The 14,682-nt window shown below is 50.0% G+C and overlaps 1 protein-coding gene across 1 annotated transcript in view; it reads left to right on the forward strand.

Moving 5' to 3' along the window:
• The window catches only part of LOC146797362 (solute carrier family 26 member 6-like), a 230,667-nt gene that overhangs the window by 34,516 nt on the left and 181,469 nt on the right, over window positions 1–14,682 (forward strand). Inside the window, exon 2 of the mRNA XM_085627593.1 lies at window positions 12,106–12,278. Within this exon, the coding sequence (XP_085483719.1) occupies window positions 12,106–12,278 (173 nt within the window). The remainder of the gene's footprint in view (window positions 1–12,105; window positions 12,279–14,682) is intronic.

Genomic DNA, 14,682 nt, shown 5'->3' on the forward strand with positions numbered 1-14,682 from the left:
TGATGCCACAAATTGGTTTGATTAGATGCGCATTGACTGTTTGGGCTAGCATTCTGACTTATTGAAGTTCCCTGCGTTAAACAACGTTTAGTGCCCAGGAGACGTAAGCAGCAGTTTGGGGCCGTGTTGTGTTTGAATTGTTGCACTAGGCTGTATCGGGAAATGTTTGAATTAAGTGCTCAGCAGTGAATGGCACCGGCGCGGATGTACCCAGCAGCCTTTGAATTAAAGCGAATGTACTCGGCAGTGTTTGAATTAATATGCTCAGCAGTGAAGGACAACGGCATAGAGCAACATTAATCTGCAACGTTGAAAAGTTCCGGAGGAATTGAGAGCCAAAGTTATTCATGCGTGCATCGCATCGTTCATTTTATGATTTATACAAGGACAGAAATTGAAGGAGGTGGTTGAGTTTATTCCACAAGCACTGATGTAAAGTGGGTATCACAAGCAATAACAGAACTTGTTACAGCTGTTCATGCCACACTCCTTAACAGGACTTACTACCGCAAGGAGGTATCACCTTTATCCTCAAGTGTCAACGGTAACTACTTCATTTATTTTATTTTATTATTTTAGTATACTTCATCTATTTTTAACCTACTGTTGTGTGTTTGGGTCCATATTATTTATTGCATTTCTATTCTGTAAGGGTCAACTGGTCTTGGTATATCACTAGTCATACCATAACATGGATATGTCAACCATCTTGGCTCCACCTAAGTTCTTGCAAAATCCTGGGGAACCTACATTACCTTGGGAAGTTTGGCTGGAGTCCTTTGAAACTTACCTTGAGGCATGGGTACTCACAAACTTTCTCTCGGAGCCAAATTTACAGTGTGGTTTATGGCCGAGGGCCGCACCGGTGGGGGCGGGGGCAGTGGGGGAGGGGTGCAGGGCTAGAGCAAAAAAAAACTATTCTCTCTCTCTCCCTCCCTCTGTCTCCCTCCCTCTGTCCCCCTCCCTCTGTCCCCCTCCCTCTGTCTCCCTCCCTCTGTCTCCCTCTGTCTCCCTCCCTCTCCCTCTGTCTCCCTCCCTCTCCCTCTGTCTCCCTCCCTCTCCCTCTGTCTCCCTCTCCCTTGGTCTCCCTCTCCCTTGGTCTCCCTCTCCCTCGGTCTCCCTCTCCCTCGGTCTCCCTCTCCCTCGGTCTCCCTCTGTCTCCCTCCCTCTGTCTCCCTCCCTCCCTCTGTCTCCCTCCCTCCCTCTGTCCCCCTCCCTCTGTCCCCCTCCCTCTGTCCCCCTCCCTCTGTCCCCCTCCCTCTGTCCACCTCCCTCTGTCCACCTCCCTCTGTCCCCCCTCCCTCTCCCTCTGTCTCCCTGTCTATCTCCCTCCCTCTGTCTCTCTCCCTCTGTCTCTCTCCCTCTGTCTCTCTCCCTCTGTCTCTCTCCCTCTGTCTCCCTCGGTCTGTCTCCCTCCCTCCCTCAGTCTCCCTCCCTCCGCGTCTCCCTCCCTCCCTCCCTCTTTCTTCCACCCTCTCCCTCCCTCTGTCTCCCTCCCTCCCTCCGCGTCTCCCTCCCTCCCTCTTTCTTCCGCCCTCTCCCTCCCTCCCTCCCTCCCTCCCTCTTTCTTCCACCCTCTCCCTCCCTCTGTCTCCCTCCCTCTGTCCCCCTCTCTCTCCCTCCCTCTCCCTCCCTCTCCCTCTGTCTCCCTCTCCCTCTGTCTCCCTCTCCCTCTGTCTCCCTCTCCCTCTGTCTCCCTCTCCCTCTGTCTCCCTCTCCCTCTGTCTCCCTCTCCCTCTGTCTCCCTCTGTCTCCCTCTCCCTCTGTCTCCCTCTGTCTCCCTCTCCCTCTGTCTCCCTCTGTCTCCCTCTCCCTCTGTCTCCCTCCCTCTCTGTCTCCCTCCCTCTCTGTCTCCCTCCCTCTCTGTCTCCCTCCCTCTCTGTCTCCCTCCCTCTCTGTCTCCCTCCCTCTCTGTCTCCCTCCCTCTCTGTCTCCCTCCCTCTCTGTCTCCCTCCCTCTCTGTCTCCCTCTCTCTCTGTCTCCCTCTCTCTCTGTCTCCCTCTGTCTCTCTGTCTATCTCCCTCTCTCTGTCTCCCTCGGTCTGTCTCCCTCCCTCTGTCTCCCTCTCTCTCTCTGTCTATCTCCCTCGCTCTGTCTCCCTCTGTCTCTCTGTCTATCTCCCTCGCTCTGTCTCCCTCTGTCTCTCTGTCTATCTCCCTCCCTCTGTCTCCCTCGGTCTGTCTCCCTCGGTCTGTCTCCCTCCCTCTGTCTCTCTCGGTCTGTCTCCCTCCGTCTCCCTCGGTCTGTCTCCCTCCGTCTCCCTCCCTCCGTGTCTCCCTCCCTCCGTGTCTCCCTCCCTCTCAGTCTCCCTCCCTCCGTGTCTCCCTCCGTATCTCCCTCCGTATCTCCCTCCGTGTCTCCCTCCCTCCCTCAGTCTCCCTCCCTCCGCGTCTCCCTCCCTCTTTCTTCCGCCCTCTCCCTCTCTCTGTCTCCCTCCCTCTCCCTATGTCTCTCTCTCTCTCTCCTCCTCTCTCCTCCTCTCTCCCTCTGTCTGTCTCTCTGTCTACCTCCCTCTGTCTCCCTCCCTCCATCTCCCTCTCTCTGTCCCCATCTGTCTCCCTCTGTCTGTCTCCCTCTGTCACCTCACCTGCTGCTCTCTCTCCCTGCTGCCCTCCCCACCTCACCTGCTGCGCTCTCACCCTGCTGTCCTCGTCACCCTCTGTCACCTCACCCCGCATGTGTCACCCCGGGCTGAGACTGCTTCCTGGGCACACACACAGCTGCACCCAAGTACTTCACAGGTCTTTTAAAGACCATTCACTTGTTAATGAGGCTTTGTTGTATTTCACCTCTTCTTAGCGCCCCTGCATTTCCACTCAATCGGAGTGGAGATGCAGGGGCGCTTAGAAGAGGTGAAATACAACAAAGCCTCATTAGAAAGTGAATGGTCTTTAAAAGAATCGCCCGGCCCCCATAGCTCCGCGCTGCTGCAACCGGCGGTGTTTGCGGACAAGCACAGGTACGATGTCTGCAAGGTCCGCGGGCTGCCAAGGAAGGCTTGCCGGGCCGCTGGCGGCCCGCGGGCCGTACTATGAGTACCCGTGCCTTGAGGCAATAGGTGGAGAAGATTTTGTAGCTTCTCGCAAGGTTGCTTTATTGAAGCATAATTTAGGAATTGAAGGTAGGAAAGTACTTAATACCGTACCTATACCGTCTACCATTTCCACCAACACTGAGAGTGGAGAAGGAGATGCTGTTGATGACGCTCGTGTAGTCAATGTAGATGAATGCTTAATAATTATTAATGCGTTCGAAGAGAACTTTGGAAAAAAAAAGTCAGCATAGTTGTCGAAAGACACAAATATTTTTCCAGAGCTCAACAACCAAGTGAATCTTTTGAGCAATATATTTCTGTAATTAGGACCCTTGCATCTGCTTGTAGGTTTAAGGATTTACACGAAGAAATAATTAGAGACCAGTTTATCAACAGAACTAATAATGTTAAAATTCAAGAAAGATTATTAGAATTAAAAGACCCTTTTTTATGCAGAACGATAGAAATTGCCAGACGCATAGAAAACATGTCTAGGTACGTCGGAGTTTAAATCAGACCAGAATTCAGATAAGAGAAGTAAAGATGATTCTACCAAGGTTTGTGCTGTAGAGAAAAGTAGTGCTAAAAAAAGTGATAAGTGTGAAAAACTATTCCAAACATAGTCGCATGTGTTTCAGATGTGGCAGTACCAGACATTCTGCTCATTATGACAAATGTTTTGCGCTTAAGGAAACATGTCACAAATGCAATAGAATAGGTCATTATGCACGCATGTGTAAAGCCAGTACTTCCAAAATTTGGAAATCATCTGTTCATGCGGTAAGTGAACACTATGATGACCGCTCATCTGATGAAGTAGAAATTCTAGTGATAGGTGTTGACTCTATCAATGAGATTCAGGAAGGTTCTAATCCTTCTAAATGTACATTAGGTTTAAATGCTGCTAAGGTTGCTGTTTGGGCTGATTCGTGCTCACCCTATACTATAATCAGCAAGGATATCTGGGAAAAGATTGGAAAATTTGAATTGAGTACCCCTGATGTACATTCTGTAGGTTATTGTGGCGTTATGTTACCACTGTTAGGTTATTTCATGTGTAAATTGTCACACAAGACCAAAGAAGTCACATGGAAGGTCTATGTAGTAGAAAAGGGCAGATCATTACTGTGCTGGTGTGAGCAGAAAATGTTGGGAATAGTGTTAGACCCTAACCACCCTCAACAGGTTTTAGTAACTGAAAATTATGAAAAAGTCAAGTGGAGTGCCAAGTTTCCTCAACTTTTCAGACAAGAGCTTGGTTGTTTGAATAAATTCAAACCTCGTATCGTATTAAAGAACAATTATGTACCATGTGTACATAGAGCTAGAAACGTATCTTTTGCTCATAAGGAACAATAAAAAAAATAGCTACAAAGACTTTGTGAAGTACAGGTAATTGAACCAATCGATTCTTCAGAATGGCTAAGTCCCATTGTTTTGGCGAGCAAATCGGAGGGGAATTTGCGCATGTGCATAGACTTGAGAGAACTTAAACGAAACATTTTAGTTGACCGTTTCCACTTCCGCCTATCAAAGAAATGGTTTCCTTAGTGATTGATGCTAAAGTTTTCTCCTTAATTGATTTATCCAGTGCTTAACATCAAATTTGTTTACATCCTTCCTCTTTTATCACTCCAGAAGGTGCCTTTTGCTTTGTGCGAATGCCGTTTGGACTGGCATCCGCTTCTGCAGTATTCCAGAGAGTAATGTGCAAAATTCTCAAGGGGTTCTCCAAAGTCATTGTTTTTCAAGATGTTCTAGTGTGGGGTTCAAACTGTGAGGAACATGATAAGTTCTTAGATGTTACTTTGAGCAAGCTGGTCTGACGGTAGGTATGCACAAATGCAAGTTTGGCGTGGAACAAATAGATTATCTAGGGCACACTTTATCTAAAGAGGGTGTTAAACCAAAAAGAAAATTGTTGAATGCCATTTCTGATGCACCTGCTCCCAAAGATAAAGAGCAACTACGGTCTTTCCTGGGATTAGCAGATTTTTATTCCAAATTTGTTCAACATTTTGCGTATTAAGTGCATTGCTTAAGGATATTAATGAAGAAAGGCAATAAGTTTGTGTGGTGTGGAGAATGTCAAAATGCATTTGATGACATTGCAATCTGTTTCTTAAAGGCTGTTGCCCTCAAACCTTTTAATCCAAGTTTCAAACCATAGTAACAGTTGATGCAAGTGCCTATGGTCTAGGCGCTGTTCTTATGCAGAAGCATTTAGGGCATGAACGAGTTGTTGCTTTTGTCTCCCGTACATTGAAGGAGGCTGACCCTGCTATTCTGTAATAGAGAAGGAGGCTGGTGGGGAGTTGACCCTTTCAAAACATATGTACGGGGCACACATTTTGAGGTCCGGTCAGACCACAGACCCTTAATAGATCTATTTACCACCAAGGGTGCAGGCAAAGCTACCCCTAGAATTGCGAAGTGGTTGTTCAGACTTCAAGGTTATGATTTTACACAAAATTATGTTCCTGGCATCCGCAATATCAATGCAGATTGTCTATCTAGGTTACCTTTACAATGTATGGATGATAAGGAAGAAGTGTACGACGAATTTGAAGTTGCAGATATTTCTGTAGCGTGCAGTGTACCATATCTGCTGAAGAGTGGAAATCTGCTGTGGTGGAGTACAAGTTTCTTATGGAGGTTTTGAGTGAACTATCGTCCCCATCATTGTCTATTGCCATGTTAAAGAGGAAATTTAGCGAATTTTGGACGGTTTGATCTGAGCTTTCCGCATATGATGGGGTGTTACGGAGAGGTGATCGCTTAGTGGTACTCAAGGAGTTACAGACCAGATTGTTGAAATTATTACATGAAGGGTATAATGGAATGTCAGCAATGAAAAGAAGGGCCAGAATTACCTTTTGGTGGCCTGGTATGGACAAGCAAGTTGAGGAAAGTGTCCGTGGATGCATTGACTGTATGTGTAGCAGCAAGTCCCATTGGGTTGAGGAATCCACCATTGCTCCCACTGAATTTCCTAACAGACCGTGGGAGAGAATAGCTATGGATATTTGTGGTCCTTTTTCTGCCAAGGGTATTTCCAACAAATTGTCATTGTCATGATCGATTATTATTCTAAATGGCCTGAAGTAGCGTTTTCCAAGGAAGTCAAAGCTGTTAATGTGATTGAATTCTGTGACAAGGTATTCCATAGAGAGGGTTGCCCAAGTACCTTGGTGACAGACAATGGTCCCCAATTTGTGGCTGAAGAGTTTAAAAATTATTGATCTGAAACGGGAGTGGCATATCACACCACTGCTGTTTATAATCCCAGAGAATGGTCTCGTTGAGAGATTTAACAGGGTTCTGAAGGAGTGTGTGCAGTTAAATGAGAGCAGTGGTTGTGATTGTAAGGAAGCTGTCAAAGAAACGCTGTGGAGTTTCCACACTAGTCCGCATTCTGTTACATTAGAAACTCCATTTATGCTTTTGAAGGGCAGACAGGCAAGTACCAAGGTATCTCCTGCTTGGATGCTCCAGGGACACAATTGTGTATTGGACAAAGTCACAGGAAAGAGTCCATGAGCATCAAACTAAGTATGCAAACAGGCATAATGATAAAATAAGGAAGGGTAAAAGAACCTTCAGAGTGGGTGATTGGGTCAGAACTAACAGACTGGGCACTCAGTCAACATCTAAATGGTCTATACCCAAAAGAATCACTAAAGTGGTTTACAATAATGTGTGGTTGTCTGATGGAACGAAATGGAATGTGCGCAGAGTTACTTTATGTAATGATCTGGAGCGAGAACTTTGGGAAAATAAATTTGCAGTGATCAGAGGAAGGCTAAAGTTAATGATGAGTCAACTATCAAGCAAAGTGATTTACCAATCAACAAGTCAGAGGTTGTGTCAACTAACCATTCCAATCCCAATGGTAGGCTTGGGGCTGAACCTCGCTTGAGGAGGAGGCCTATCTAGCACAATGATTATTTATGCAAATGATCAATTGTTATTCTTTGCAACTATAGAATCTGTTCATTATTCAACTATCTCATAAAGTTAATTATTTTGTGTTCTGTTCTTATGGTCAATTTCCAGTCCTATTTTGTTGTTTGCTTTCTGTTGTTATTGTACTAGTAATGGAGATGTGTGTTGTATCCTAGCAACATGTGCATTCTATCCTAGTGATGCTGAACATTCCAATGCTATTGGAAAGTAAGCAGAACTGGAACTGCTGTTGCCTGAAGAGGAGTCTTCAGGGGTTGTTCTCCTGTACTTAATAAACCTTCTTCAATTTAAATCCTGTGTGTATATCTACTTAAAAAGGGCATTAAGCGGGGGGCATGGCTTAGCGAGCCGACATGGCGGACGTGTGCTAGCCAGCTCCGTCCAACCCAACGTACATCCGACGATTATCCTGGCTCCCTCGGACCCTCTGAGTCCTGGAGGGAGCGTGGCGGCACCGGTCATTAGAAGAGGGCGATTGGTGCGCGACGGCGGTGACCAGTGTAGCGGAGCACGGAAGCCGGCGCGTGCGAGGCATGGCCTGGTGATCGGAGGCAGAGCCGGGGACTCGATACTGGTGCACCCGGGAGCCGACGCGAGTCGGGTGGCGGCCCCTGTGATCCTGAGGCGGCGGATTGCGGAGCAGACGGCCCGGTGGCGGTGGTGATTTTCGCGGGACAGGTCGGCCCCCGGGACTACATAGGCGACATAGGGAGCGCCGGTGAGGAGCTAGGGGGAGGGGGGGGCACCCTGGCCAGCGGAGAGTCTTTGCTGTGCCTAACTTTTGCGTCCGGGAGCGAGGCCGGTCTCTGCGTCCCCGGGTGCGGGGGGGCCCCCCCTCCCGGACATTTGGCGGCTGCAGTGTGGCAGTGGGAAGAGCGAATGCCCCTCCCCCACCCCCACCCCCACCCCCCCTTTGGGACTGATACTGGTGCTGGGGGATCGGCGGCTGCATCGGGCCGCGGTGGTGGGGCTAGGGAGGCATCACGGGAGCAACCTGGTGGCTCTTTGCTCCTCGAGGTCCCGGGTGAGGTCTGAGATCGGGCCCTGTGGTACCTCGGCCTTGGGGGAGCCCTGGGCTGCTGCGGAGATTGGCCGGGAGTGTGCTCCATCGGGGGCGCCCCATGACGGGCCAGTGGCGCAAGAAAGACCAGGAGGGACAGTGCGGCCGCAGGGAAAGGACGGCGGATCCGGAGGGACCTTCGCTGATGTGTAAGCCCTGGGCGTGAATTCCGGTTGGTTGGCCTGTGTTGGTGTATGTTCACCTGCTTTGACTGTGGTGGCGGGGCCTGTGATCGGCGGCAGCACCGAGCCTGTGCCCCTTGAGACTGCGGGCGAGCGGTTGGGGGTCTGGAGGACGGCGTTACTGGCGGGGCCACGCAGCCTGGGTGCTCGACGACTTTGACGGGTGGATTGGTGTGAGGTCGGTTTGTGGGCTGAGGCTCACACGGTGGATTGCGGGCCCCGGTCCGGGGGTGCTTTCCCGCCCCTCTCCCTTCCTTCCCTCCTTTCCTTGGGCACCCTATTTCTCTCCTCAATGTTGAGGCCAAGGTTTTGGCCAAGGCCCTGGCTAATCGCCTCCTGCCTCATATTTTGGCTTTGGTCCACCCGGACCAGGCCGGGTTCATGCCCCATAGGGCGACGCGACACAACATAAGGCGGGCACACGTAGCACTGGCGACAGTCCGACAGACGGGGGAACCGGCGGCGCTCCTACTGGCGGACATGGACAGGGCATTTGATTCTCCTAGCTGGGTTTATTCGTTCGCCCTCCTTCGCCGGATTAATCTCGGCCCTCGGTTCCTGTTGTATGTGATGCTCTTGTATACCGAACTGACAGCTCCGGTCTGCGTGGCGGGAGCGGTCTCGTCTAGCTTCTCCATTCGACGGGGTACTAGACAGGGGTGTCCCCTGTCGCCCTATCTGTTCGCCCTCGCCATGGAGCCGTTGGCGGCTTGTGTGCGTATAGGTGCACAGTTGAAGGGATTTGAGTGGGCCCCTGGCCTATCGGACAGGATAGCATTTTATGTGGATGATGTCCTCTTCTTTTTAACAGCATTGGACAGGTCAGGGCCGCGCATACTGGAGATAATGCAAATTTTCATCCACACTGTGGCTCTAGGGTACTCGGGTGAGAGTGGACGCATGGGCATCTGCGCTACAGGTAGCGGAAGGAGGACTTGAATACCTGGGAGTTTTCCTGTCGGAGGTGCCGGAGACATCGTGGGAGCGGAACTTGGCACCGGTGTGGGAGCGCGTCCGTGCAGATATCACGACTTGGTCCCGTATGCCGCTGACTATATATGGTAGATCAGCGATCTTTAAGATGGCTGCGCTCCCCCGCTTGCTCTATCAATTGCAGAATCACCCGTACCCGATCGCGCCTCGCTGGTTCCGACTGGTGAATTCGGTGCTGGGCTGGTTTCTTTGGGGGCAGGGGGCGGTGCGTGTGGCGTTGCTCACGTGCTTTCTCTCCACATACTGTGGCGGTCTGGCGACCTCAGATATGCTTTCATACTACCAGGCATCACACCTGTTAGTCCTCAAGGAGTGGTGGTATGGACACCGGGGGGACCCGGCTTATGCATTGGAGAGGCACCTAATGGGCCGTTACACTCTCCACACAATCCTCTACTCGGCGACGCTGCGGAGTGCGCTGCCGCCGGTGTCCAAGGTGGTCTTCCAGATCTGGCGGCAGTCTCTAAGAAGAATATATACTGACGGGGGAAACTCCTCTGTGGCGCAATGGACGCTTGCCAGAAATGGCGGCACTACAAGGTTTCAGCAGATGGGATGCCATCGGCATTTCCACCCTGGGCGACGTGATACGGAGTGGGTCCCTTAAATCGTTCCGGGATCTGCAGGAAGAATTTGGCATGCCTCGGACACAGTTGTACCGGAACCTCCAGCTCCGTCATGCGCTTTCCCCCAGCCTGGAGGGTCTCGCCTCCATTCCCGAGTTTAGCCCGTTGGAAGCGAAGGTCTTCATGGGTGATCTCATAGCCAAAAAGATTTTGCGGATATATCAGTCCATGGTCACCCACAGTGTGCCTCCATTGGACAAGCTACAGAGGGTGTGGAAGGAGGACGTGGGTACGCTGGAGGAGGTTTGGAGGGAGGCCCTGGCTGCCCCTCTGGGAGCGGTCATAGCGATGCGCCTCCGCCTCAGCCATTTCAAGTACCTTCACCGGGTTTATTATACTCTGGTGCGACTGTATCGGGCCGGCCTGGTTGCCTCCCCGGAATGCCTCCGGTGTGGTGGGGCGGAGGGCACATTCCTGCATACGGTCTGGCAATGTTCGTCGCTGGACCGTTTCTGGAGGGGAGTCTTCTCTTTTCTCTTTTCTGTCTGAGGTCCTGGGGTGGTTGCTCCCACGCACGCCACAGCTCGCACTGCTGCATGTAATGGATGGCATCGGGGGTAATATCTATAAACGGCATCTTATGCAGCTGGGCCTTACGTTGGCGAAACGCGATGTTGCCAGGATGTGGAAGGATACGCGGGCTTCCTCGGTGGCCGCTTGGAAAAATGGCCTGGACTTCTGCATGGGGCTGGAACAGCCCATCTTTGTGGCCCGGGGCTGTCCGCGTAAGCATTATAAAATATGGAAGCGGTGGGCGGACTATAGGAGCCTGTGGCTGGAGCCTCCAACTGCGACGGAGGATCTCCTAGTGGGATGAGGGTAGGGATTTGGTGGTTGGGTCTGCAATCTGGGGGGCGGGGGGTTGCCTGGGGTGTGTGTGTGCTCAGAGTAGGATGGTCCTCCACCAGATCGGGTAGACCATCTATTCCTTTTTCCCTTTTGGTCCTTGATTATTGGCGGGCGGGCGGTCATCAGTGGGAATTGCGCAACTTGGGGGGGGGGGGGGAGTTGGTGGGAGGGGGGTAGATATCCGGGACGACATTCAAGGTCAAAGATTGTGTTATTTTTTGTTTTTTTTAAAGAAACAGAACAGTCATTTGCTGTCCTACCAATGTATAACCTGATTCTGCAGTGGCCTTTGGGGTACAGAGCCCTGTGTATATTGTGCAATTGACAATAAAAATCTGTTTTTTAAAAAGGGCATTAAGCCAATGTCAGTGCACATTGAATTTGTTCATCTCCTGTGTGAGTGATGAATTGTCCTAGAGGAAAAAACCTTCTGCAAATTGCTCTAGGTCTAGTTTAAATTAAACAGACACAAAAGGTAGGTAAAGAGGGTTGAGGTAGAAAAGAGAATACAGTCCAACATTTCCACATCACCTCCCTCTGCACTTGAAAATCACATTTAACCAAAACCCCAAAGTAAGTTGCTTACTGTGTACAGCTCAACTCTTAAAATGCAGTGGGTGTCAGTGTTTCTCTACTCTTTGAGCTTTAGTTGTAGGGTAATCTCTAAGAGTTCCCAGACCCCTCTCCTTGTAGATATTAACATTGTGACGTAGGACACCCAGCTGATGTCCTCGGTCCAGAGCTGACACTGGTCTGGACACCGGATACCAACAATGCAAAGCCCTTTTGTCTGTCCGTAGGAAGGCGCTTGTGAACCTATTTCTGAGGTTCCTAATACACTTTTAGCATAGAGTTGACACCAGGAATGACCCATTCAATGTTCCACTCTAAATCCGATGAACTGCACCAAAATCCTCCCGGAATTTGTGAGACTTTGGGGAGTTCAGGAAATGTACCTGGCACCGATATGCAGTTTGTGCATATTGGAAAGGGGCTCTCAGCGCTGAACAGCAGTTTTTGTGATATTGTATTATTTTCTAATGTTATAATGCTCACGTCATTCCCATTTTATTTTGTATATTTGCATTTTTGGATCAAAAGTGTTATATGTTCCAGAGCTCAAGTCCACAGTCTGGTTCTTCCTATGCAATCATTCGCCCTATATATGCTGGAGTGCATACAGGCCATTTTCGTTGTTTGATGTAGGCACCATTTAAGTATATTTTAGAAAGACCATTTGCTTTTCTCATGCTCTTCAATTGTCTTTCTGTTTGTTAGTGCATGTGTTGATTCTCCAATAGGCAGAGATACATGTTGGATTCCCCTGTTAGTGAATGAGGCTTGCTAATATCCCAATTCAGCCCTAAATACACAAGGCCATGTCTTCTTTTGCAGGTCGCGGCTGCTCGACAGTGCCCCAGGATGGAGGAGGCGCAGCTGCACCACCGGCTGGTGGCGACCCCACAGGTCACCCTCTCTGGGCTGAGTGAGGCGGAGCTGGAAACGATTGCACCCATGTGCCGGGACAGCACTCCTACCCTCTGGAGAAGACTGAGGAAGAAAATAAGGTACCACAGAAGAGGTGGGACATTGGGGGGGGAACTGACTTTTAATAATGCGTATTCCCCAAGATCAAATGTCATTGTCTGTAAGTGGCGGCTCCTCTGCTAAGGCGGAGGAGCGCTGCCCCACTGTGGAAAAAGGAACAAAAGGAGAAATAAAATGATGATAACTATATTTTTCCACTGATGACAGCAGGGGAGGAGTGGTTGGGGCACATAAGTGCGCATGCCGGTTTGACCGGCCGTCTTGGACCGGCCAAACAGTCATGCACACTTTGCAAGTTCCGCACCAGTCCGTAGTGCACAGCCTTGTGAGGAACATGCACAGGCTTATAGTGCCGTCTGAGCGCCAAACCACTGCACTCAGACCAATCACAACGCTGCTGTCATGGTAACAGTAGCATCGTGATTGGCTTAGGGGAGCCTGTGTGTGCTTCCTGCTGGAATAGAAGAGGTTGGAGGCGAGGCGGTGGTCGGCAGCCAGGTAAATCAATTTCTTTTCCTCCACCTCACTGCATATTTATTATTTTACCCCCCCTGCCTCAAGCCCACCCCCCCCCCCGTCCCCCCCACCATGCCCCCTGGTAATTTTCTCTGGCAGTAGCTACTGTTGTCTGTAAAGATTATTAATATTTAGTTGGTTTCCTGTTTCAAAGAGGCCATCTGGTGGCTGAGTGCTACATCTAAACAAGCATTGGCAAAGTCAAAAGGTCTCAGCAATGTCTGAGCCATTGGCCTTGTCAATGTGAATGTCTTTTATCCATGTTATCTACCAGCACATATGCTGTTCAGTATGGCTGAAAATCACTGAAAGCCCAGGTTCACAGGATGTTGACCTGATGCCGAATCTCTTCACCCCCCCCCATGTTGAGTTTATTGTCCTACCCCTCCTAACACAAATCGCTGTTACTTGGTCTGTGCTGGCTGCATCATTGTGCATTTTTCAGTGCCTTTTAGCCATGTTGAACAGCAGATGTGCTGCTGGACCACATGGCTCAAAGACATTCTGTAGGAGGCTGGCTTAGTATATGGTGCACACTTAAGTGAAGCACCTTGCACTAATCCAGACAGCCCTTCTGGTGATTTTAGTGGTCTTAGACAACCATAGAAAGCTCTCTAAGTGGTAGCTGTGGAGAGCAGCCTTCAGGCTTAGTCCAGAAAGAGTGGTAAGCAGCTTGTTTTACCAGAACGTATCATATAGTGTAGGTTAAACGAAATAGAACCACACAGTGTTGTTATAAAAAAGAGGTCTATATATTATACACACTCACTAACACATTGATATCTCCTACCCGTAGAAATCGCACAAATACACACAATACTTCAATTGCAAGAGGTAAGTAAGCACAAATACAGAGTGGTCTCCAGGCAGAGACCAAATCATATACTAACAACGTGAATGTGAATTGCAACTGAAGTTGGGACTTGAACCAGGAGACTCAAAAGAGTTGGGGACAGAATGAACCACACGAGGTAAGTTCGCAGGAACCCCATGAAGGCTTTGTGTAGAGTGGAAACACAGCCGCACAGTCAATGCAAGTCAATGGGAAAGCCGCTGTTGCAGTTTTCAAGAAGGATCCTTCCCAGTGGACCCTGAAGAAACCCCATGAAAGACAGAAGGCTGGAGAGTCACCCCACCCGTGGATACCCCAGGAACTAGGATACATACACCAGGGAATCCGGGTGTGTAGGTGCAAAGTGAAGCCGGAAACCGCTGTTGACCACAATGGAGGACTTGAGGTAAGATGCCGCTGGCAAAGAATGTGAAAGAGTCCGGTGAAATCCAAGGGTGGATTCTTGAAGAGAAGAACCTGCAAGCAGAGGGGATAGAGTATGCCATTCGGAGATGACCAGGAGGAATGGAAGAGCAATGACCACCAATGTCGCATATGCAGGCGTGATGACGAGGTGATGCAGAGGAAGACCAGGAGCCGTTCACAAGGTGTCCCATGTCAGAAGTTGAGAACCAGGGGATCAGTGTCCGGCGGGAGCGGCAACAAGCCGTAGCAGCAGCAACAGACATGGTAAATGATCAACGAGCAACGTTGGGAACAGCAAGGCTCATGAGACTCGCCAGTTGCCGGAGAGTCAGAGCAGACCCTGAGCAAGCAGGGGAGCCCACTGAAGGCCAAGAAGACCCTCAAGAGGACCAACAGGCCGAAGGCACAGAAGTGGCAAGAGGACTTCGAGCAGCTCACCAAATATGCAGGCCCACTGTGCACTGGATGCAATGAGTACAAAGATCTTGGCAGGAGGAAATGCTTGAGCTTCTTGTAGCCCAAAGATCTCCTAAATACATAGCCAGCAATCCTTGGCAACGGCAAGTTGATGTAGTGCACAGGGATTCTGTTCCAGCGGTTCCGACGAGGGATACTGGCCTCAAACCTGCTGAAAGGACAGGTCAGGCCTC

The sequence above is a fragment of the Triturus cristatus genome, chromosome 9 (assembly GCF_964204655.1).
Source record: "Triturus cristatus chromosome 9, aTriCri1.1, whole genome shotgun sequence".
Lineage (NCBI taxonomy): Eukaryota > Metazoa > Chordata > Amphibia > Caudata > Salamandridae > Triturus > Triturus cristatus.